This window comes from Halyomorpha halys, unplaced genomic scaffold, assembly GCF_000696795.3.
Source record: "Halyomorpha halys isolate HHAL.00 unplaced genomic scaffold, Hhal_1.1 Scaffold145.1, whole genome shotgun sequence".
Lineage (NCBI taxonomy): Eukaryota > Metazoa > Arthropoda > Insecta > Hemiptera > Pentatomidae > Halyomorpha > Halyomorpha halys.
Genome location: NW_027115461.1, coordinates 573476 through 599921, shown reverse-complemented (window position 1 = coordinate 599921; position 26446 = coordinate 573476). Strand labels below are relative to the sequence as shown.

Below are 26446 nucleotides of genomic sequence, written 5' to 3'. Positions count from 1 at the left end.
TTTTGTACTCTGCGTCTTAAAATATTGTGTTCATTTGCTTATTTATAATTTATTAGCGTATCTAGTTTTTCTGAATGTAATAGAATTGTATTTTTTTAAATTTTATCATGATGTTAAAATTAAATTGTTATATATAAATAGTTATTTATATTTTTATTCCTGCCTTCTTCTCAGAATTGAGACAAAGGGAAATGGACCGTGAAAGGCAAAAGAGGGAATGGGAACTTAAGGAACGCCAAGCTGAAGAGCAGAGAGTTGCCGAGGAAGAAGCACTGCGTAGGCAGCAAGAGGAAATTTCAAGGCGAATGCTCCACCATGAGGATGAGCTGCGCAGGAGGCAGCAAGAGAACAGTCTCTTCATGCAGGTCTGCATAGATTATACTAGCTTTAAAATTACAGTTGGTACGTTATAACTTGCTTTTAAGAAACATAAGCGGACCGTATTTGCTTATCACCAAGTAGCTTTCTTTCCCACCTCTGATGTTGGGGTAGTAAATTCCTAGGACATTATTATAAAAACTACTTGTTATTAATTTATTTAATATAATTGAAAAATTGAAATACCTTTTTTCTCTTGCTAACTTAGTGCCTTTCCGCCATTACAATTGTAATTATGCATGGCCTTATTTTTAATTTTAGGAATTGGTTGTCCACTGTCTTCCAAGTCCTTCAAGGGTACTGTATGCACGCAGTTCTGGGTCTGCTCACCTGTCTTTTATTTTGTGGATTAATTTCCAAGAACCCTTTTGCTTCTTAGTCCACTGGTAATTAAAACACATGCCCAAACTGGCAATCGATGTTGTTCCATTCACACTCCTGATTCTAACAGGTTTCAGTATCGGCCCCTCTTCCTCTATTCCGTCCCCATTATTGTTTATTGGCAGGTTGTTCTGGGCAATGTTCGTAGTGGCATTAAGAGCCTACCAAAATGTAATCCCTCAGGGTATCCTTTGCAGCCAATTCCTAAACCACCGACAGTATTTTTAAACTCATAACAATTTTTGATTCTTGTAACTGAGTTGTTAAGTTTTTTTAACTTGGTAAACATTCTAGGACAACCATAATGCTGATGACCCCTAAGATCCGAGATTTCCGTATTACTGATTTTCTTTAGAGTGAGTTACACTTGACTTAGTTTCTTTACTCTATATTTATGATTTACTTATAGTTAATATTTACTCTTGATATTAAATATATCATTTTTATTAAGGATTGGATTGGATGTTAAAGCTTAAGTTGGAAATAATGCCTGTTGTGTTTGAACAGACTCACCAGATGAACAGCTTGATGGACCAGACAGAGAGTACTGGACGACCTGGAGCCGCCTACAAGGATTCGCAAGCACCCTTGGACTATGAAACTGATCCTGCCTATAACTACGATGGTGGTGAGGACACTTCTATTTAACATTTATCCAGTTCTTCTACTTAATATATGATAATATTATCAAGTCCTCCTACTTCATATATGATGATATTATCAAGTCCTCCTACTTCATATATGATGATATTATCAAGTCCTCCTACTTTATATATGATGATATTATCAAGTCCTCCTACTTAATATATGATGATATTATCAAGTCCTTCTACTTAATATATGATGATATTAATTCATAGTTTTCTTTCTGTTATAGGCCAGAGAGGTGCAGTGGTAAGCAATGATTTTTTATTTTAATTCATAACTTTTAATTAATTTTATTCACGATTACAAAACCAATTAGTCATAATGATGATTAGGTCTGGTTCATTGTTTTTAAACTTTTTTCTATTCTTACTCCTTTGAATGGTTTGGTGACATGATTTTTGATTGGTGAACTATTTCCGACTGTGATTAACCATTTCATTTGTGTTATACTGGTTTAAAATTTCACAGTTCTTGATGAAAATGTTTTATTAACATTTTATATGAATGTTTTTGTTCAAAATGAACTTAAGTTCTAATATAAACTTATATAATTACTGAATTTGATGACAGCTCACTGCTGGTCTAGATTTAGATTGACAAACTCTTGTTAATATTTCTTATTGATTGATAATATCCTATTTTATTATAAGAATTTATGTATTCAGTTTTTTAAATTAAATATTGCTTGGGACGTCTTTTAAATTGTGTTAAAACTAGTGAAACCAAGGTGATTTCCATTGAACAAAAAGTCTGAATGGAAAGCAACTTCCGTCTTAATCAATATAACTAACTTTAACGATGCCTTGATGTCTGTTCACTCAATTTTAAACAATTTGACATACTTAGTTTGTCTTGACTTTCACTGATATATAGTATATTTTTAGAGGAGTCTGGTCTCTGATGTTTAGTTTACTTTTCTTCAGGAAGATTTTCGATGCTAACTTACATTAAAGTTCTAAAAATTAAGCACATGCTTCCCTGCCCTTTATGCTTACCGGTATAAAAGTTCTAAAATAAGCAGATATTCTTTTCTTCATTTTCACCAAATCAAAACATTTCCATTTTAATGCATACTTGCATTAAGTACAAATTAAGATGTTTTGTTCATAAAATATTTTGATGTTAGCTTAAATCAAAGTGTTAAATAAGCAGGTGTTCTTTTCTTGAAATATGTTGATGCTAAAGTTTCAAACTTAGCAGATGTTCTGTACTTATTGACGTTTAGTTTAAAGCTAACTGTTTAATTATTATAAATACAGATAGTATTTTTCATAATTATCTTGTAAATTGAGGTTAAGATAGAAGTAAATATAAACTCCTTGAAGTTATTATTCATCGCCTAAGGTATAATTTTATTTTAAGTATTTATGAAGAGTGTTGAGAGACTGTTATGTAAATAATATTGAGCTGATTTTCCTCTGCTAATTATTTTTTCTAAAAACAATGTAAATTTCATGATTCTAATAATTGATATTTCTCATCATTAAATATACATATTGATATTTTGATAATTAACTTTATATTTTATAACTATTTACAATATTTTTCCTCATGGGAAGGTATAGAAAAAGACCATATCTTTATCTATCTCAATATGTTGCCTCTGTAATAAACAGAATTTTTGAGCATTCTGAATCAATTAGAAGTGTTAACACATTAATCTATTTTTTAATATTTTGTATTAATAAATTATTAATGGATATAATCATAGATCACTTCATTAAAACGATTGTACATTTTTTATTAATGTGTATGATATAAAGTTATTAAGGCTTTTGAACCATACATACCAGTTAAAAAAGAAAACTAAACTAAAAGTTTAGTTATATTTTTCACTGCCTTCGTAATATTGTCTTGATATTTTCATAATATATGTTTACTTAATTAGTAATTTTAGTGTTGACTATATCTGAAACATGGTAACTTGATGTGTAATTGTACACCTCTTGACTAACACCGACTTTTTACTTTTTTATTCTGTTTTATTAAAAAATTGTTCATCTCTGAAAATGAAACAATTTAAGATAGTAAATACTTGATAAATAAAAGTTGAATTAATGAATATCACTAGTAATTTTACTTAAAATGTATATGGCATATTAATTAATTTAATGGATTCAAATTCTTTATTTAATTCCTTGAGCTTTTTGATGTAATACAAATTTTTTTACCAATTTTAAGCCAATCGGTGAATTTCAAAGTTTTTATAGCTGAATACTGTTGGTTTGTTAATTGCGATTCTACGATTGAACATGATTTGGATGATTTTTATAAACTTCCATTAATTTAGATTACACTGCTGTTCATGATTTCAAAATTTTTATTAAGATTAAAAAAATCATAGTATTGTTGGAATTCAAAATTATTATCGTAAATATATATTCGATAATTGATATTTTTCTATTACATTGATTTATCTGATTTTTTTAACTTTTTAATTATGGTTCTGACCTTAAATTGTCAGGAGTGCCTGGTCAATAACTGTTATGTCATCTAAATGGTATTTTGAATAGTGAATATTTATTTACATGAGTGATTCATTACTCGGTATATTTCAATATTTTATTAAGCTATTATTTTGTCTCTTAAGTTATTAATTCAATAGAAGAAAGTAAACATTCACATGAAATCAAGCTATGAGGAGTACAACTAAGTTTCCAACCTTATCTATCAAAAATTAGGATATTTATCGTGAAAGAATGGTACATTCTATTTGATCCAAAGTACTGTACATTAGCCACTATTCTATCTGATAGTATTCGGATACCACGTCACTGAAGAACTCTTCATCTTTTGAGACTCCACATATCAACCCAATTTTAATATCTTCATATGATGTAGAGTGTAAAGCTCTGCTTAGAGAGACGATATGTCATCAATCAGAACAAGTGATAATCAAAAGGGCCAATGTCTGGTGAATACTCTTGCTGGTGGGGTAGGACTTTCCAATTGAGTGTTGTTAAGTAGTTTGTGATTGGATGTAGATAAGTTTGTAATTTAGTATTCTTGTTTGAACGAGTAATGGGCGTAGTTTTCCTTGAGGACTTGGCTCAATCGCATTATGTTCATTCTAGAGTTCCAGTAATGGTTTTCATGTCTTTGTACCGAAGCAGCCTTACCATATCTTTTTACAAGTAATTGATGCTCCCCTGCTGTATATTTCTTCAAATTAAAGAAGTAAATTAAACATCCAATGACGCTTATTAGGCACAAAATTTGATATTTTCATGCAAAAGAAAATGATATGTGATTGAGTAAATAATACTTGAAAGCTATGTTGTTATTGGATAACCAAACTTATAATAATTTACTTCTTACATCTGACAATTTTAGCAAAACCTTTTGGTAGGGCCAGCTTTTGCCAAATGGTGGAAACTTACTTGTACTCTTGATAAAATAGTAATATTAATGGTTCATAATTTTTCTAAATGTATCGGTTGTTAATTTTAATAACGCAATACATAGATTGTCATATAATCCAACCGATGCGGTTAATAAATTGATAATACAATTCTAAAATTATTATTTGATCCAACTGATATGGTCATTTAGTTTAGAAAAGGATTGATGAGGAATATTTGATTTTCTTTATATTTACAACTTGGGCTGTACAACAATAAAAAAAAATGTTTTCCATTTAGAAAGAGGAATAATGGTTTCAATTTAATTTATAATGATTAATATTTAAGTATTATAAAAATGATTTTTATATTAATTTAAGCAGTCTGACGGAACAAAGCTTGAAGCACATTGAAGTACATTTTAGTTGTAGTCTCCTGAGGGACTAAGTATCTTGAAGAGTTTAAAACAAAATAAAATTAACTATTCAAATACAACACTTAACTAGTAGCACAGTTGCAATAAATCTATTAGGCCATTTTTTCTTGTCTGTTTTATATTACTTCATCAGTATACTTAAAAAAAAAAATAATTAGTTTTTATATTGCATGGTAAATGTAATGTTGCTATATAATTTCGTTATGAGCTTATATCCTTTCAAAACCTCCTATATCTTATTCTTATAATAAATAATTCATAGTTTGTTAAAAGTATATCTATTAAGCTTAATTTTTATGAAGACATGGAATTCCAAAAATTATAATTTTATCCAAAATATTTGTTTATGGAAATCTAGAAATAGGAGGGTTTGATAGTGGTTGATAGTATCCTTAGGCTTAATACTAGATAATTTAAAGCTAACAAAGTAATAAGTTAAATGGTAAAACTTCTTACAACTTGTTCCTTTATCTAATATGTTATTACTTTTTTAACTAGGACAGTAAAAGTTCTACTCTAATTAAATGCGTTTATTCTAGCAGTGTAGTTAAAAGATTTATATTTGTATTGGTTAGGGTTTAAAGAAGTATGATAGTACGTTTGATATCTTTGAATGATATAATCTTCTATTATATCTTAGTATTCATTTAGTTTACTTTAACAACAATGAGTGTTTTCTTTTAGTACACTTGAAATTAATTTAAGTAAGCTTAATCTTACCTGATAATATCTTGGATTTTACTAATTAAATATATGTTTATTTTTTCTGTTTGTAGGTTCATTCTCTAGTTATTGTTTAAGTGTCTAAAATAGGAGACAATAAATAATTTCTCATTTTTTATTTTGAAAATTTGTTTTTTTGAATTTAAGGTTCAACTGAAGAAGAAACATTTGGTCTGGCCAGTGATGTCCCTAATTCTTTGTTCAGATATCTTTAGTATTATGTGGATTGATTTCATTTGAAAAGATGATTTCATTTATTTGAATTTTCTTCATTTATCATTAAGTGTGAGACTTTTGATTTGTTTCTTTTCTCATTTTCCTTCCAAACAAAATGAGATCAGTTTCTTGGAAGCTGGTTGTTTCCTCATTGTTTGTTTATAGTTTCAACAACAATTTTTATTGGACAGTAGCAATTTGGTTTTTTCCTGTGATTGTAAGAAGTCCTACAATTGGTTTTGATTATTAAAAAAAAATAAACAAAATTATATCAACAAGTTTCTTAATAGGTCCTGGGAATAATAAGTTTTATATTTCATATCATTTAAATTTGTTGACTAGCAGTTTAGCATTGTATTAAGTGGTTGTGGAAGCACATCTTGTTGTCTCCTGTTTCGTTGCGGATCACTCGGAGACAGATAAAAGTGATGTTTGCCATAACCTTTTGCATTTCACATTTAATTGAGAGCTGTATTTCTATTTTTTTTCACTGTTCACTGCTGTTATTATTTGTTTCTTTAAGTTGCCAGGTGGTGATATAAATAGTTAGTATAAAAGATTTGGTCTTATCTATTGTCAGAGAATATTTTGCTTTCCATTAAGTCAATTCATCCTTCTTTTTTTTTTATATATTTTCTGAATTGGATGTATATACACAGATATATCATATGACATCATTGTAACTGTCATGTTAATGCTTGTGGTTTTGTTACTTGCCAATATGCCCATTAAGTTGGGCTGTCTACGTGGCATTCAGATTGGGTCTGGATCCTGTCTAAAAAAAAAAGTCATTTAAGTATAAAAGGCTCATGGCTTTTGTTTAGTAAACTATTATTTAGAAAGTTTGATAGCTTGAACCTTCCAACGGTACAGGCATGATGAATCAAAAGGTTTCTCTAATATATTGAAATATTTATTAGTACTTTTTGCAGGGAATTTAACTCAAAAATGAGGCAATAACTTTAAATAGACTTATGATAAATTCAACAGAGAATAATAAAAATATTTGATCATAACTAATAAATATTACTGATTACCAATCGGTAAAATTTGTATAAAAAAAATTGTTGCTTCAAGTAGCAATCCTTAGTTGTTATCTTATCTTGTAATCCACTTTCATAGTGAGTTATGATGATTATGAGTAACGGGAAACCTAGCTCATTCTTTGAAGTTATACCCTGAGAATCTTGGTTTAGCTAATTGATTGGTTATGCTGATCTTTTTTGAACAATGGAGGCAGGGACTAATTTCCCAAGACTCAAAAGTAGTCCCAGTGGAACAGGGTTAAAAGCTGTATATATATTTCTGGTGTTGGAATTAAAATATTTTTAAAAAAATTTTTTTTTCAAACTGGATAATTAAGGTCTGAGCTAGTAAATGAATCATAAGTGCAACCAAGCAAATGAACAAGAAGTGCTCTGGTTTTGCCCTAAAATCCAAAATATGGGGGATCTTAATTGACCTCAATTTGAGTTCGAACTGTCACAATAAAGCAATTGGATAATGGAAATTAAACTGATCTATTGAGAATAAAAGACAATAATTGTATAGAGGGGGGGAGTAGTCTAAAAAATGGATAGAATATTGTTGTGTTGATTTCATTTTGATTTAATAATGAGGGAAAATAGCTTCTATTATTGAGATGTGGAGTCACCATTTGTTGTACACTGAGCTGTCGATAAAAAGGCATGCATTTGCTTACTTGTGAGAGTCCTGAGGTTATGAGGTTAAGGTTATCCTTAAATGTAGCGTGCTGCTAAGAGTAGATAAGTGACTGACCTCTAGGCCACACTCGGGGCTGGTTCTTCTAACCTATCATGGCTTGATCAAGGTACGTAACAGAGCTCTAATCTGCCGGTCTTGAATAGGTTGGAGCTTAGCCCTGTCGGGTTGTAGTTCTCCCTGTTTTCATAGGCGGTGCCATGGATAGTGAGCTTGTGTTGTCCTCTTGTTGAAGAAGGAACAGTAACTCATGCCATCTTACCACTAATTATTGCCATTCCATGATGTTTTTAAGTGTTTTCACTTATTCTGTGGTTTAGTTCGAAGTAAATATTGCTGCTGAAAAATGTTTAAATTTATCAGTTATTGAATCAATTGGTCATTCCCCTCTTGTTTCCGACTTGATATGCCAAGAGTCTTAAAAAATAACTTTTCCAGTTACCTTGACTATTGGAATAGTCTCTTACCTTTTATATTTATAAAAAATTATTTTTTTTTCCCTTTTGTACTAAAAAGAATAATTAATTTAATTTAAATTTAATTACATGAATGTTTTTGTTTTTGAAATAGTTCCAGTTATATTTCATTTAGTTTTTGTAATATTATAAACTCATTTCCCCATTTTTATTGGGTTATTATTTATTTTGGTTTCAATTGTTTACTAAGAAATTCTTAATACACATTCTAAAGATCCTCGAATTCTGTGCTCTTTTATCAAAAAGTGGCAAGATAACTAAATATATATATATGTTAAAAAAAAAGTAAATATTTTTTGAACTAAGTATCCTCTTTTAAGATTGTTAATACGGTATGTTCCTCCACTGTTTTTTGAAAGGTTTATGGATGTTGGACAAAATGATACAGTGGCAATGTGGGCAGTAATCGTCTTACTGATATAACTAAATGAAGCATGGTATTAAAACATTTCGTCGTTTGAACCATGAATTAAGAAGAATCAACAATATGACTTCAATACTTCAAAAATTATAAAAAATCAATGCTTCATTGATGATAAATCTCATCTTAATATTCGTAGGATACCTATAGAATTTTTTCTTACTTCAAGAATTTACATTTTTTTTTTTTTTACAATATTTTTCCTGTTATCAGTTTTTTATATTCTGATATTAATCATAAATTAATTACTTTTATAAGTAAATAATTATATTTTCTTAGTTTATGGTTGTCAGTTGATTAGTTTTTCATAACAAACTTTTCCATAGTAATATTATATTCTAAATATCTACTAGCTCTGATCGAGTATTATGAATAATATTGAACAAGCAAGGACAACAGTTTCATTTAACACGAATATTGAAACCACATAATTACCAAATGACGAAAGCAATCTGATTGGCTTGGTATTCCACCGATCTGATTGGCTTGGTCTGATGATCTTACCGGTTGTACTTCCACTGATCTCTTAGCTGGCCATAAGTTTGAAGAAATTAAAAAAAAGAAATCTGAAAAAGTACTAACTGGCTTTGGAGTTGTTAAATCTTAGAATCATTGTTTTTTATTAAGTATTAATTATATTTTTTTCATTATGTCATAAGACATATTTGATTAATTCTAATGGCCATATTATATCATACCTTTATTGCATTATGGAAAGAGAACTTTTTCCAAGGTTAAATCTTAAGTGGAATATTTAATCTTTGAAAACTATTGATTATTGGACTCCCAAATTGATTTATATGAAAGGTTTGGTATATTTCCTTTTTGAAATTAATCAAGGTTTTGTTTTAGTTTCCTTATCATTGATTGGTAATGAATTTATATCTTGTTACAAGAAAGGGGAACACCTCTGTTTAATTATGGTCCCCACAGGAAAAGATTTGTCTGCTTCAATTTAAGAGATCTGCAAAAGTTAAACTTACAGCCTACCAGTAGGAATCCATCACTGCCTAAATGAAACGTCCAGTTTAGAGAATTGCCAACTATTTATTAAGATAGTAATATGGGATTTATTAGTGTGATGTAGGCAAATACAGTTGATTCATTTTTGCTACAGCTTAATTTCCAACCTAAATCTCTGAGAATCTATCAATTCATTCACTGTTAAAAGATTCATAAAGGTGTTTTCAACAGTGTCTTGCTTTATGTAATGTTTGATTAGAAATGTTAGTTTTGTTCTGATTTCTGTTGTTTGTTTTAGCTGCATTGCATTTTAGTTCTTAATTTTTTGTTTTTAACAATAGTTATTAAATTCTGTCTTTTCAGTTGGTTCTATAATAATTGAGTATTTTTTATTATTGCTAATAATGTGTAACCTAAAGCTAATGAATATCTGGTTCTAATTTGAGAGAGTCACTTTCTAAAGTTTGCTTGTCATGTTTACATTTCTCCAATACCTGTTTTATGATGGTGCTTTGTATTTCAATATTATATATACATTATTTGTGATTTTGAGGAAATTTTAACTTCTTAAATGTATCCAAACCATTCCGAGCTGGCAAACTATTTTTATATTATTTCCGTTGCTGTTCCCACTTTTGAAGGGTATATTTTTATCATAGTCAAGTACAACTTTTTAGAATTTGATCCATATCCACTGATAGGCTTTACATTAACGTTGTTCTGTGGACTCACCATTTGAAGCTTTAATGCTGAAATGTTGGCTGTGATTATTCATTTTATTGAGTTCTATATTTTGGTCTGTTATATTTTTAAATATATTTATTTTCCCAGTTTTCTCAAAACTGATGCAATAATTTTTCTATTTTATATATATTTATTTTTTATTAATGTGCTTATTTATATATTTTTTCTGGAATGGCATTTCGAATCCTGTATTAACAATATTATTTAAATTTTCTTAATTTAAACTTTACCACAACCACAAGCATGCTGCTGCGGGATAAAAAACTTTGATTTCTTGACCTTGATTGATCGAAATACCATTCCAGATAAAATGTTTTAACTATTTTATTTTACAGGGTGGTATTCAGGCGGTTGAAATTGTTATCACATATGTATTGATGCTTTGATTTGTTTAAATTTATATTAAAAGATAAGAAGAGAATACATTTCTATTCTTTTTTAAAAAATCGACTTATGAGTTTAATCTTATGCATTTTAACATAACATTTCTATTATTTATCTTTATAAAAATATTTTTGAAACTCTACTTCTGCTATTTCTTCAACTAATATAAAATCCAAATTCTTGAGATGTTGGTCTTTTAAATAAAGACATTTTTTCTGGGAAAGAGGATTTTGGTTTTTCTTAATTATCTGTTTCTAATACTTTGTTAATCATATTATTAATTTATAGCTTAATGAAAAAAAAAATTAATTTGCTTTTCCAATTGATTATCTTATAAATGAAATGTTGATAAGACAAAACTTAAAAGGCATATTATATTATTTAACATTTTTTTTATTATTCAACATACTGAAATATGAGAGCTAATATTTATTCTTTAGTTAGTTTTTATTTATCTTCTAAGATAAGTAATTAATTATATGATTTTTTTAATTTGATATAAAAACTGTAGCAGTAGATATTTCTATATGAAATTGATTATTAATGATTAACTAATTATGATGTTGATGAATCTAAGTCATCTCTATGAGATAAGATTATTGAATTTTTCAAGTTAACATTGATGAGCCTTGAATTATCCTGCTATGGGTGAGCAGTTTTTTAATTTAAACACGATTGGTGAAAGTCGAATGAGAAAGTTACTCATGTTTTTATTTTGGAAGTTAGTCCTGTAACAATGAATCATAATGAAATAGTCATGTTAATGTTTGATTGTTCCTTCATCTGTTGGTTTACACAGTTTTAATTGAACACATCCTTATTATATATATAAAAAAAAAATTAACATTATCAGCATAATCAACTAACAACAAAGTTCTTTTATAGTGCTAAAATAGATATATTTTGCTTGATTTAACTAAACGTGAATATCTTTTGTCTCGAAAAAATATTTTCATCTTTTACTATGCTTCTACTTGAGTTGTTCAGAATCAAAACCTGCTATGTCCACCTTTAATTTCATTTGAAAAAAAAAAAAAAAAATATAAATTTCACAAAAGTGTAAATTTTCTTTACCAATATTTTTAAAGCAATAAAAATAAATATGATATAATAGTTATTAATACGTAGCATTTAGATGCATCCTAGTAGAGGCAGCAGCCCTTTCTAGATGTCATTCACACTTAGGCTATTCTTTTTGTTTGTTCAAAAATTAATATTTTGTATTTTTTTTTCTCTTCTAGCTCAGCTGTTAAATTTATAAAATTGACCTGGCTGGTTTTGATCCTAAATGACTCATTTGAAATTTAATTAATTATTTAGTTTCTTAGTCCATAAGCCATCCCTTTATTTTAGATATATATTAGATCTTAGTTGTGCGTTAAATATATGTTGTAACTTTAAAATATGGATAGATAAACGATTTACGGATGAAGACAAATAAATTAAACAAAATTATGCCATTCTTAGCATTTAGATCAGTTCATTTTACTTGTTATGTATTAGACTTCAACTTGGAAAATGTATGATTGACTAAATTGAAACCAGAATTCTTTCAATTGGAATTAGGTTCGTTCATCCTTTGTGATTGTTTCAAATCTTTTACTTGCTACTTTTTACCCATTAATTAAAAAAATAAAATTAGACTGAAGTAGAAACTAACATACAATGATATGACTGTACAGAAGAGTTCCAACCTACAGAACACTTAGCATTACTGTTCAGGCATTCCTTCTGTTCAGCGATTACTGACCAGCATGGCATATGTGTATGGGACCCATCAGCCAACTAATAGCGACCTGCATGGATTACATTTATAATGCCCACAAGCCAACAATTACTGACCGGCCTGGTATACATGTATAGAACCCATCAGCCAGCTCAGCTATACTGACCTGTATGGCTTACATGGATTGACTTTCCAACCAGCAAATACTGACCTACATTGCTAATGTTTGTGGGTTCCTTCAGCCATTCAATACCGGTCATCATGAGATCCATGTTTGGTATATATCAGCCAGTAAATGCTGACCGGCATGGCATATGTGTATGGAACCCATGAGCCGCCAGCTAATACTGACCGGCATGGCCTATGTGTATGGAACCCACTGTCAGTACTTCTTTTATAGGATTTTTTTTCTGAAGCTTATTATCATTTGTAGTGTTCCTATTTATTTTATTTCACTCACTTGTAAATATGGTTTTAGCACCTTATCTGTAGCAAGCAGGGCACTTTTTATAATCGGTAGTTTTTTTTTTTTAATTTTCTACAAATATGTTGAATTAACTGAATAAGTTAATTCTTCAGTGAAACATTATATTTTTAAATATTAGATAGTTGAATCGTATTGCTAGCCCAGGGAAAAATTAAGATTTAATGCAAATAGCAAACAAAAAATTAATTTTTTATTTTATTTTTGTTCAGCTTTCTTTAAATATTTCAAGTTAGTTGCAGTTTATAGTATATTTATTATGTACATGAATATGATTTGATGGTGTTATGGTTCAGGTATAATGTTAATGATTTTAGGAATTTATTTACTCTAACTTATAATAGAAAAAACGAATCTTAGGTAGTTCTACATTTTAACAATTTTAATCTCTTTAGTGATATTTGTTTTTTAATTGTGTAAATATTTGAAATTCATGGTTTCTGGATTAACCTTCTATCTCTATAATCTTATTGAAACTGATTTAATGATAATAATTATGAGGTGATGAGCTCTCGATAATAATGAAATTTTAAAATTAAATTATTTAGACTGCTGACTTGTAAATAAATGAAGGGAAAATGTGATTTTTCCATTTTTATACAAAGACGTTATTTGTGGCTTTAATGAAGATGAAGTTGGTTTGTGTTATGGCATGTCTTCTCACCTTTGCAGTCAGGAAGTTTATATTACACTTTTTATTTTTCCTGTTTAAAATCCCCTTTTATAAATTTAAACTGTTCATTTATTGTATAACTATCTCCATGGGGATCCTCTTGTAATGAAAATTATTGTTTTCAATTTTATACTGTAATTGTCCCTTGATCAAATTAATGTTGTTTACGTTGGGTTCCAGTTGATTATTATTTATAATGATCTAATATTTAAATCATTACTTATTTTGAGTAACCTAAGCAATCGGCACAATACCATATGTGATAAGTGTTAATTTTCACCAGCCTTGTTTCCACCCTCTTACTATCAACTTTTTTTTGATAACTTAATGGTGATGATAACAATGAAACGGCTAGGAGGCGAATTACATGGATATGGGATATAGCCGGAGCAGGGGTTATGAAGGCGCCCGCCAAGAGATGGACGATATGGGATCAAGGAGGCCTACAGGAGGTCGTTGGGCACACCAGGAACGCAGGGGGCAAGAAGATTTTCCTAACAAGAGGCGCCGATATTAAATGCAGTTTTTATACTTTAACTCAACTTTATATTTAACTGTTGATTAATCGGTCAACAAATATATAGAGTTTGATCTTTTATCACATAAAAAGCTCTTTCTATCAATGGGAGGAGCAGGTTAATGTATCTATATATTAATAAATATGACTTTAATAACATTTTCTGATGGCTTTTTGTTTTATATCATGTTTTACTATTATTATGTAGGATTACATAACAATGTTTGAAATTTAATGTTAGTAATGTTTAGCAGTTAAACTTTTCTTTTGAGAAACAAAATAGGTTAAATGAATGTTTTTATGTTAGATGTGCTTGCCTATATAGCAGTCTATAATGAATTCCATGTTAATAAACGAAACGATTTAAAATCCTGCATTTCTTTTTTTTTTTTTTAATAAAAAAAGTAATAAATACCTCAGGGGGACCAAGAGGCAACAAAAGATGCTAACAATAAAGTGATTAATGACAATACTGTCTAATTGCTTATTGTTAGTACATGTAATAAGGTTATAGTAATGTTATATTTTACTAAATCAAAGTCTATATTATTATCTTGTAAATGCTTTTGGTTGGCTCGCTCTCTGTAGCAATGTTAATTAAAATTGTTTCTCCTATTTATTTATCATTTTGTCACACCACAAATGACCAATATTTTTTAGAGTTTACTTGATGAAAAATAATTTCAATAAATTAGGCACTAACTAGGTTTAATTTATTTATTAGATGAGAAATATTGGGTTTTCTTTTACTAAATAATTCAATTTTATTAATTAACTTTATTATTTGGGCTGTTGACAGTATCAGTACCTCGTGTCAAGTGTCTTTTTGTTTCCCTTAGGTATTTGTTCCTTTGATATAACGAAACTTATAATTATCTCTTAAACATTTACTTAATTTTTTTTGGCAATATTTTAATTATTTAAGTGATGAATTATGATTATACAAGTTGTTGTAGCTAATTATAATTGATTTGAAACCAGTCAAGAGTTGAATAAAAAATATGGTTTATAACTCCGTATGCTTGGTTTCATTTAATATTTAGCATTTAAGTTAGTAACAAATAAACAGATTGATGTATTAATTTTCCATTTGTATTTTAAGCGAAATAAATCTATAAATTATTCCTCAATGTTTGTGTTACTTTCTTTTTTCATAAAAATTTCATCTTAAACTATTGTTGGTATGCTATTTAGTAGTTCAAAATAGCTGGGCTGGGGTTAGTAAGTAAAGTTGATACTAATAATGTTTACGTACATCTCAACCTAGATGAACGGAAAATCTTTTTTGTTAAAGGTTTGAAAATTTACGATTATGTTTCGTTATCTTAAATATGATTTCAGTGTTTAGTATTTTGATACTTGAAATAACTAAGAATTCAAATTAAACAAATGTATTAGATTTTTTATATACTTTTAAACACATTATTAAACATTATGGCTTTAATTATGTATCAAGTGTATGTGGTGTTCCATATTACTTGAATAAGTAGTCAAATTTTGTGGTTCAGTTACTGACTACTAAGAGTCCATTTACTGCTGAGAAACCGCCACTGAGTGGTAGAGTGAACTGGTGTGAGTAGAGGGGGCCGAGTTAGATTAGTAGTAAGGACCAGCAGTATTCTAGAGAGTAGACAAAGGCACAAAAGAAAAACATAACTTGAAATGAAATGACATAAAAGTTGATTTTAAAAGCTGATAATAGAAAAATATTTACTTGACTTGACTAAATTGAATGTGGAACTTGCAATTTCTTTTAGTATTTCATAGCTTCTTGGCAAAGTAGAATTTCATCTTCTGCCTAATACTCAACAACAATATTCTATTTATGGCTTTTTAAGAATCCTGGAATGATATTCTTACATAATTTGGGTATAAGGATCTGAAAACCTGTACTCCATGAAGGGTCAGGTGTCAAGAGGTTCAGTACATTCTAAGACATTACTGTTTCCTGATCAATGGTTGTTCAGGGAAGTGGTTTGGTCAGGATCATGGGGAGGAGGCCGTTTTTCCCCCATCTCGAACTCGGCCCAGGAGATAAAAAAAAAAAAGCATAGTGTCTTACTCACTGATTTTACTCGTTCCCCCATAAGGACACAAGGGTTGCTTGATAAGGCTAAAAAGGGGGGAGCGGAGTTGCTTAAATTATGAGGAAATGTGGATTAATGAGTATAATTAGATAAAGGTGTCTTGTTAGGCAACAATCCATTCCATTTCTGTTGAAGCACACTGTTATTGGCTGATCCTGGTTTTATAAGGAATAAATTTGGTTCCATATCTTCCTGTAGTAGTCAAATCCTGAACTATAACTGTTAATCCAATTTTATGAATTTATAAGGAATTTGTGAGTTGGTAATAAGAGTATCCCGTATAAATAAGTCAAATTCTATACACTACTTTGGCTTATTAATATATTTTCATGTATAAACCTATATATTTTAAATGGTTGTCAAATTTCGCCAAAAATGGATGAAAGTTTGGGATTAGTGTCAAATAATTGATCCAGTATCATCTTCTATTTTTGCTTATCACCTGTGCCAATGTAGTTGACTTTACACTCCTATATTACAAAAATGGCTCTTACGATTTGGGAATTTGGGGAGGGAATAGTGTGAAAATGGCCCAGTACTAATTTTATCCACTACTTTTGTTTCTGTATGTGCAAAACTATTTTCCCGACATGTCTCTTTTTTTAAAAACAAAAATAGAACAAACTAGTCATATAAAATCCAAGTTTTAACATCTACCATGATTTTATAGAACACGCAAATGCTTTCTTTTGTTAGCTTGTGGTGCCAATGTTAGTTGTTGGTTTTGCGAAGCGTTTTCAAATGTTATGTACTTGTGGCAGATGCTGCTGTGAAAGGGGTTATTCTTGGTTGATAGCAGGTTTTTTGTTGAGATCTTGATAGTGATATGGGAGCTGTTTGGTAGTAGTGGAAGTGTGCACAGCTGGATGTTGTGATAGACAGCGGTTTCTGTTGCGTCAACTTCTAAAAAATATATTTTTTTCAATTACAAGCTGGATGGGAGGTAATCAACCTGTCATTGACCAGACTAACAGTTGCACATACTTGATGTAAATTTACTTGCTGTTATATTTAGATTATCTATAATTGTTAATACAGCCTAAATAAATTAACAAGCATAGAGTAATGTTTAACTTGAATGGACATAAATTACATCTTAAAAGCAGTAGATTGTTAATTAACGTTTAATTGAAAATGTAGAGGAGGATTTATATTGTTAATTAACGTTCAATTGAAAATGTAGAGGAGGATTTATATTGTTAATTAACGTTTAATTGAAGGATTTATATTGTTAATTAACGTTTAATTGAAAATGTAGAGGATTTATATTGTTAATTAACGTTCAATTGAAAATGTAGAGGAGGATTTATATTTTAAGATTCCAGGAGGGAGTTGTAGAAATAACAAAGCAATTTGCTACTGGAAGAAGGTGTTTACAAATCATAGATTTGTGATTTTTTATTTCAAGAGTTGAATTGTTAAGCCTTCAAAGATAAGATTATTGGAAGGTTGTTTTGTTTGAAGGTATTAAAACTGTAGAATCGGAAGCCATGGGGGGAAGAACGATATTAAGAAATTTTTGAATCATAATGCTCTTGGACCCCCAAAAAAGTTTAACCTTTTTATTCTGGTTGGTAAAAGTTGGTTGTAGGATTGTCTTTACTTGTTGAGTTTAATTACATGGGAACATCAAAATCAAATAAATAAGTAAACACCATAGTATCATCGTAATATTGGATGGAGATTTCAAAATCTTTGACTTCCTTCAGGGGTGAAGAATCAAGGAATTAAATGTTTAATTTCAGTTATTTTATATTTAAAAAAAAAAAAATGAAAATTGTATAATCATAAAATAATATTTAATTGTTATAATTTAACAAAAAGGAGAAGAAAAAAAATTAATTTTATTTGAACAGCAATCATATAAACTTAAGATTAACAGTAAGTGAAGAGAAGTTAATTTTAAATCAAGTAAAAAATCCTTATGTAATTAAAAAATCAAACAGAATTAATTTATAATAATTATATTGTATATATGTATATATAGTTGACCGTAAAAATTGATATATAAGAAGATGGTCAGGGTTGCGGTCAAAAGTGAAACTTAGCTAAGGCCAAATTATAAGAAAGAAAGCAAAAGAATCCGCCAATTTCAGCTGCTAGCTGTTAATAAAAGACAGGCATTTAGACATGATGTTCTTTTGAATGATCAATTGGTTTGACTGCAAATGTAGGCGTGAGCTTTTAATTAAAGTCAAGGAGATTATAAATGACAAAAATCAATAAATAATATAACTTATATGGTTTTATAAATATTAATCATAACTTAATATGAATTTAAAGTACAATTACTCATTGAAGATGTAAGAATACCACAGCCTTGTTTCATAACGAAGTAAAAGCTGATAACTATTAGTTTCATAGTTAAGCATGTCACTGACTTTTACAATGCTAACTTATACTTAATTAATTATATTAACTTAATTCTGATAATATATCTTACAATATCCATACCCATCATAAACCAAAAAATGTTACTACTTAAAGTTTATTACTTATATTTATGGATACTGTTAACTTCCGTTATGAAACAAGGGTTGGAAAGAGTCTATTTTCCTTTTGTTTTTATTTTTAGACTGCATATAGTACAATTTTATCATATTAAAACTGAAGTATCATGTGAATCTAAACCTGAGTTAAAAAGAATTCATATCAGTCGAACATGTTTGTAAATGGTATGAACTATGTGCCTGGTCGTAGGTTAACTTTTTTTCTCAAGAATTTCTACTTAACTGTGGAAGAACTCTACTCATTCTTGGATATAAGCTTCATCAATAATTGCAATAATAACAGAAATTAAAATGAAAAACTTCAAATAATAAAGGATGCTTGCTTTAATTAAAGGATTCATAAAACTGTTAAATAGATCTTAGGACTCGGAATAGTGTTAGCTAATCATAGTAATACCGCTTCGTAGTTATGTCTGACTATTCCTTATACAAAACACTGAAAATTATAATTGTTCCTTTTGTTTACCTCAAAAATATCATATTTATTTGATTATTTTTACATATTGTTGCGACCTTGATTCCTAACCTTCTTAACTCTTATTCTATTTAAAGTAAAACAAAGAATTAATTTAACTCGTGAGTTTGCAAAACACATTTTTGATTCTTAGTTTTGAATTACTGTTTTCTTTCCTTAAATTTGTTTTTCAGTGTTGCTATCTTCAGGAAAGTCAACTTTAAGATTAATTGAGGATGGGAAAAAAAAGAGGAAAAATCTAGCTTTCATATATCCAATAATCGTTTTATTGATAATTTAAATTTGGGTCATCTTTGAAATTATTTAACTTTTATTTGTGGTTGTGATGTATTTTATATACTTTCAGGATATTGATTCATGAAATAATGGAGATTAGTTTTAGTTCCAAGTATGTTTACCATTTCTATAATTAAAAGCAATGCTTGTCCTTCAACATAATGCATTTCTTTGTCATGTACTATTTAAGCAAAATCAAATTGTTAACAATGGAATTCAATGAGGCAAAAGTATGGAGAAGTTGGCTTGAAAATATTTTAATCTCTTAGAGGAATCTTAACTGAGATGTCTTCAAGATTTGGTGCTATGTTTCATGTGGAATTTGTAAGGAAATTCTGTTCTGCGGACTGCATAATAATACTTCCTATTTTACCTTGCAATAACCTAAATTGTTGCATCCTGTCCACAATTTATATCTGACCTAGCACACCCCAATTTCCATTGTTATATTTCAGTTAGTTTACAATTATTTAAAGTAGGCTTTCAGATTACACAGATCATTTAATCCATGGAAATCTCTTCCGTTTGTCCTGTTGTAATTTTCATGATGAGTTATAAATTCTCGTATTCGAGGAGTTCAATTCTGTCTAAATAAATGTTTGGTAAGTTTGCTGTTATGGAAGAAGGAAGTGAAAAAAGTCAAACCCACAAATGACGCTATTATTTTGGAATATATTGCATTTATATTTGCTATTTCTCACGTGAACTAAATCATCTTGACCACATTCTTCAGAACACGGGCACAAAATACACAAGAAACCTGATGTCAGATTTTAATGATATGGTTATCTGTTGACTAATAACTGCGATCAGAGAAGGTTTAGTACCAAGACACAGGTGATTACATATCACCCCTATGGGGAAACAATAATAACGTAAGTGTAAATTATTGTATTTTTTATTTTTTCAAGGAAAAATCCTCACTGCTTTTACTTCTTTATTTATTCGTTATCAACGTTTCGGACATATGTCCATCATCTGGACCAATCTATAATATATTATAAAAAAATTAAATTTTTATCATCCCTTTACATTTACACAATTTATGACTATACAACACACTATAACAATTATGTGAAATAAAAAAATAGCCAAAAATCAAAATATTTTAATTTAATTACCTTTAATCATCTTATATTTGATGTCAACCCTTTGAGGGATTTGTAAATTATTATTAAAAAAAAAAAAGTGGAATAAAGAAGCAAGTGTTGTAGGTTTAGGATTGTTAATTAATAATAATAAATTAAACTAAAGTCTGGCCCATTCTCAGTCCTTTGTCTCAAACATGCAGAGGTCTCCCGCCCCCCTAAAAGTATTTGAAAATTAGTATTTTAAAAGTGCATTTTTAGCACTAATATTGTGCATTTACCATTTACTTGTACCTAAAGATTAGACAAATTATTGATAAAATAGTCGCAACAATAAAGCCTCATAAAAATATGTGAAAAATAATTTATTTGTTTTAAAGTTGTCATGTTGCACATAATATGAAAGCTGATAGAATAAGGTTTAAAATTAGCTATCTAATATTCCTCTAGCATAGTCAGTTGTTAGACCATATGCATTTTAGAAATTCAAAACTTGATTAAATTCAAGTATCAAGTATTTATGCTTTTTTTAAAAAGTGATTTAAAAAAAATTACTCACCCAGAAATATATTTGGTATGTATTCAGTTGAAATTACTTGTACCCACAAAAAAAAAAAAAAAATCTTAGATGATTTCATATTGAATGACTCCATTCAGGAGTACGCAACAAAGGAAGAGAGTTCATACTATCATTATTATTGAAATTTATGATTAAAGCTTTAATAAAATTTAAATATAGGCAAGGACCTTAATAAAAATACATTATGTGTAGTGATTAAATTTTAATTTATAAATATGTTAATAGGGTGGGGGGCAGAGAGAGAGAGAGATGATGTTGTTCCTTCTAGTGTAAAATTTTTAATATTTAGGTTAATAGTACTTATGTACTTATTAATACTTAATTGGGTTGGTTATATTACCTAAGAAAGTTGAGGTTTACTTTTTATCAGCGGATAGCTGACTTTTGTGAGAGATTAACTCTGATTTGAGTTAAAATATAATTTATTACAAAGCGAAATTTTCTTTTATATTAGGGTATTTATGGAACTATATTAGGTAGGTATTAATAATTATAACCGAATTAAAAGAGCCATTCTGTTGTTTAAATTCATTACCAAAAGCTAAATTTTAGTCATTTTTTGATGTAATAAAATACTAATTCCTGCTCTCCTTGCCAAATAATTTTTATCATAAGGATTATTGAAATCATGCCTGACTTTTTATATAAAACTGTAAATTGTAGTTATTCAAAATAAGATGAGTCTTAACAAATTCATTGATAAAGAAAATTTTGATTTATATTTTGTATGATAGTATATCAATGGGTTCTTGTTAATCTGAACATTACATCAACCAAATTTTATTAGTTAATTAAGTTAACATTTTATTTGTCTTGAATGAATTATTTCATAATTTTTATTTTCAAGGTAAAAACTATCTGTTTTTTGAGAAAAGAAATTTATTAACTGAACTAATTCTTTTTTTCTAGCATTTTACAAGACACATGTTTTAAGATCCAATGGGCTAAATGGGATAGATAGACTAGAGTGAAACTTATACGTTTTACTCTAGAAGTTAATCCCGATTTGGTCATATTTTGTATTAAAAATATTACTTATACGTCATGTGATTGGAGAAAGGTAAGTTTTAAATTTTTATTTCATGGAAGGGTTTAACAAAAGGGGATACAGATAATATATAGTATTTATTTAAAAGAAATATCGATAGTTTTATTTCATCGCTTATGATTACATATCATCTTATCTTTTTCTTTCCTCGTGATCCCTGAATTGGTGAAAAATTGTCTGGTTAGTAATTTTCTGCTATTTTCAATAATAAGTTAGTTATAGTTTTGGTCTTTTCCACTGTAGATATTTATTTTTGCCAGGCCTTTTTGACTGTATCAAATGTTACCGGAGAGGGATAGGAATGGATTTTATTTCTTATAGTAAATTTCGTACAGTTGGGTTTTAAAGTAAATGTGCTTTATAAGCGTTAGGAACACGGTTTTAGGAAATTCTGATACATGTACATGGTGTATCCATGAAGTTTCGATACTGGTCTCAGTAAATATTTTTTTCACGGCTAACTATAAGTCTTTGAAATATGAACCTTAGTCATCTACAAATTGCTGCCAACGTTTTTTTCATTGTTTATAGACTTCTTGGAACTCCTGTGTGAAGGTTTTTAAAGAACCTCATTGCTGCCTGGACTGCTGGATTAGTTTGGAATGGCTTCCCTTTTTGGTCTCACTTGATTTGAGGAAAAAGAAGTCACTAGGAGCTATGTTGGGCTGAGGCAGTGTTGCCACAATGAACTTGACCAAAACTTTGGTTGCAGTGAGCGATGTGTCTGAGGTGAAGGATTCAATCGTGTTTGATCTCTTGAACCTTCAAAAGGCGGACCACTCCAGTGTAAAACTGATTTATGACAAGTGTTTCAAAGTCCACTTATTTTTCCAAATCATCAGTTCGACTTGTTATAAGTCTCTCAGCGTCTTTAACGTCCTCATGGTCATCTTTGAACCACTTATTACATATAAAAACCATTGCATGTGACTGGATTCTTCTTCATAGGCTTCTTTAATCATAGCAATGGTCTCTGTATAAGTTTTGTTCAGTTTCGCTCAGAAGTTTATCGAATTACACTACTCTCTTAAATTTTAAGGAGACATCCCTCAGTACTACACTCTTTCGGTGAAAGTGGTCTGCTTGCCTGCCCTCCTCTACTAAGGAAAAAATTAGTTTTGAAACTTTGTGAACACACCATGTATATTTGTTTCTTACAACATTTTGGCACTTTCAATGGTATCTTTTCGATCCAATGTGCTAAAATTTGGTTTGTTGTTTTGTTTTCTTGGCAGAACAAAACTAATTAAATTAGGGGATGAAATTCAGTTCAAATTTGTTATTCTCCAGAGGACCTTTTTGAGGTTTTGCACACCTCAACAGCTCCAGAAAAATTAAGGTAAAGGTTTGTAAATTTGTGAATTAGATTGATGTTCTAGAAGTTTCCATTGGATTTTTTTTTACTTCTTCCCCCATCTCTGCTATTCTTTTTTCGTTTTCTAAGCATATATGAAATAATTAAATAACTTTTTATCTGTTTTACAAACAAAAATGAGAGGAAAATACGACCTTAGCGGCAGGCAATTTTGTTTTCTTTTAATAATAGTTATATAAGTGATATGGAGTTAATTAATCCTGTTGCCCTTGCATCTTATCATTAGTGTTAGGGCTTCATGTGAAGATTCATAATAAAACATGCCTTAGTGCATCTTAATGCTTAACATATTGTCTTATTATTAATTTTTGTCGAACATCTCAACTCTGAAGTATTAATAAACATGAGAAAAGGACAAGGCACCTTGTGATCAGACAAATTTAAAACCTGATTTTTTTATGTTTCTTTAGGAAACTTTCTATGAGTCTCTTGACCAGGTGATAATATCACCTTTGGATTTAAAGAGCGTTTTTCATTTTACCACTATGGTTTCCTCTTTTCTTGTCAATTATCTTCATTTTAATCTTTATTATTCAGTACATCACATAATTCCGACGAAAACACTATCTCGGCCATCGATGGACTGTACAGTTCAATTGTTGGTCATTCTTAACGATATTGCCTGGTTCTGGTAATGCACATTTTGATTTTTCGATCGGGTAAGTTTGTCACAGGTTAATGACAGCTGAGAGTAAGGACTTCAACAATATCACCGACCGGAGGTAAACACTGGTACTGCAATATTGGTTGTATCGGATGGATATGGATCATCTAAGATACTTAGGTAAATAGTAAATTAAAAGACCCTATGTGTGCTAATTTTTTTTTCTCGTTATCTATTTTTTAGTTTTATTACAAAATACTATTCTTTTAATTTCTTAAAAACGTTTTTATAATTTTCTTTACCTTTCTTTTAAGTTTAGTAAACAACCTTTTTTTAATTATGTATATGGGTTTTATTTTTAAAAGTTTTTTCAGCATTGCATGATGATGCTGTACAGCTTCTACTATTTTAAAATAAATGTGTACTTAACTAAATAACTGAAAACTAAATAAATTTTTATTAATTGAAAGGAATCAAAATATTGGGATTGAAGGAAGGTAGTAAAATCAGTAAAAAAATGATCTCAGAAATAGCAGTAAAAACTATTTATTTGATAGTTACATTTGAACCTGTATTTTAGGTCTTCATCATGGCTGAGTTGATATGGATAGGGAATTGACCATTGCCTGTTGGCATCGTCTTAGTCACGATAAAGTTCTACTAAATAGTTTTGCTACTATTTTTAGTACCATTTTTTGGTCTTCCTTCAATTATATATTGTCAATTAACAATCTTCCTTTAAAATTCAAATAATTCGGCTCCAACTTTGGAACTCATTACTTTCGGAATTTCATCTTCATGTTTTAGAACATCTTTAATTATATATGACTTTATTAATATTTAAATGACTATGATAGTTTTAAATATTATAGTTATGTATTTCTGTATAATTTGAACTTTAAATATCAGAATATCTCATTTTAATCTTTCAGATTGTATGGATTCAACATTAAGAAATGAAATCTGGATATCAAATTGGAGTAAGGAGTCTGGATTCTACATTTTAATTTTTTTTTGTTTGATTCGGCATTCAGTAAACTGCCCCTGCTTGGATTCGGCATTCAGTAAACTGCCCCTGCTTGGATTTGGTATTCAATAAAGAGCTCTTGATGCCATATAATAAAGATTATAAAGTGAATTGGCCAGCTATTATGATTCTTCCTAATTAAATTGTTAAAAATTTATCTAATTAAAATACTTTGGTTACGAGTTTGGCTCTTGTTAATTGAGATAAATGCAAATTTATAGGAGCTGATAAATAGTTTGTTTAAGTGTACTAAACTCTAAACTACGAGTGAGGTTGGAGAAATTATTTGTGGTTTAAATAGACCGATTTTTGTTAAGGTTTTAGACCTTACACTATCATGTTAATAACCCATAAGAACAGAGTAATAATCATTAACCGTCTGGTTTAAAGTGTATACTTGGTTGAGAAATCCAGTATAGACTTTTACCAGGGGAGAAGAAAGTATTGTTAAAAAGATATTGTATTCACTTAGTGTAAAGCCATCAAACTTAAAGCGCTTTCTGTTTTATTTTAGTGATTCATCCTTTTCTTTTTACTCATAAATTTTGTATGATTTTTCATCAACGTTACATTTGATCCTGTGCTTCATCTTGTTTGATGCAAATTTAACACAGGTGAAACCACAAACTGCACAGCCTACCTAGTATTGCTTTAAACTCACTTAAAGTGTCGAGATTTAATCTGGTGTAAGGATGCTCAATGATTATTTTTACTTTATTTCATTTTTTTTTTTTTTAGACAACTTTTTAAAAAGTTAAAAAGAAAAAGCAACTGAAATTTTCTTTTAAAAGAAAAAAAATTTTTTTTAAAGAAAGCAAAATTATAACACTATAAATATTTAACAACTGGCTTCAATCCTTATTGAGGTTTTCCATCAATTGCCAAAAAGTAAAATAAAGACTTCTAAGTAAGTTATTATGTACAATGACAATTTGTGTTGAAAGAATACTAAATCCTATCTGGCTTTAACTGTGTTGAAAGAATACTAAATCCATCCTATCTGGCTTTGACTGTGTTGAAGGAATACTAAATCCTATCTGGCTTTAACTGTTGAAAGAATACTTACTCCTTTCTGACTTTGATTGTGTTGAAAGAATACTAATTCCTTCCTGACTTTGAATGTGTTGAAAGAATATTTACTCC

At 29.2% G+C, this 26446-nt stretch overlaps 1 protein-coding gene across 2 annotated transcripts in view; it reads left to right on the top strand.

The window, feature by feature from the left end:
* The window catches only part of LOC106678476 (hrp65 protein), a 95243-nt gene that overhangs the window by 60959 nt on the left and 7838 nt on the right, over positions 1–26446 (top strand). The window contains exons 9-12 of one of the 2 annotated variants that reach the window (XM_014416997.3): positions 175–365; positions 1267–1387; positions 1637–1653; positions 14072–15363. In XM_014416997.3, the coding sequence (XP_014272483.1) occupies positions 175–365; positions 1267–1387; positions 1637–1653; positions 14072–14233 (491 nt within the window). In that variant the 3' untranslated portion in view covers positions 14234–15363. Of the gene's footprint in view, positions 1–174; positions 366–1266; positions 1388–1636; positions 1654–14071; positions 15364–26446 lie in introns of those variants that run through there. The other variant, XR_001342777.3, reaches the window with a different exon arrangement.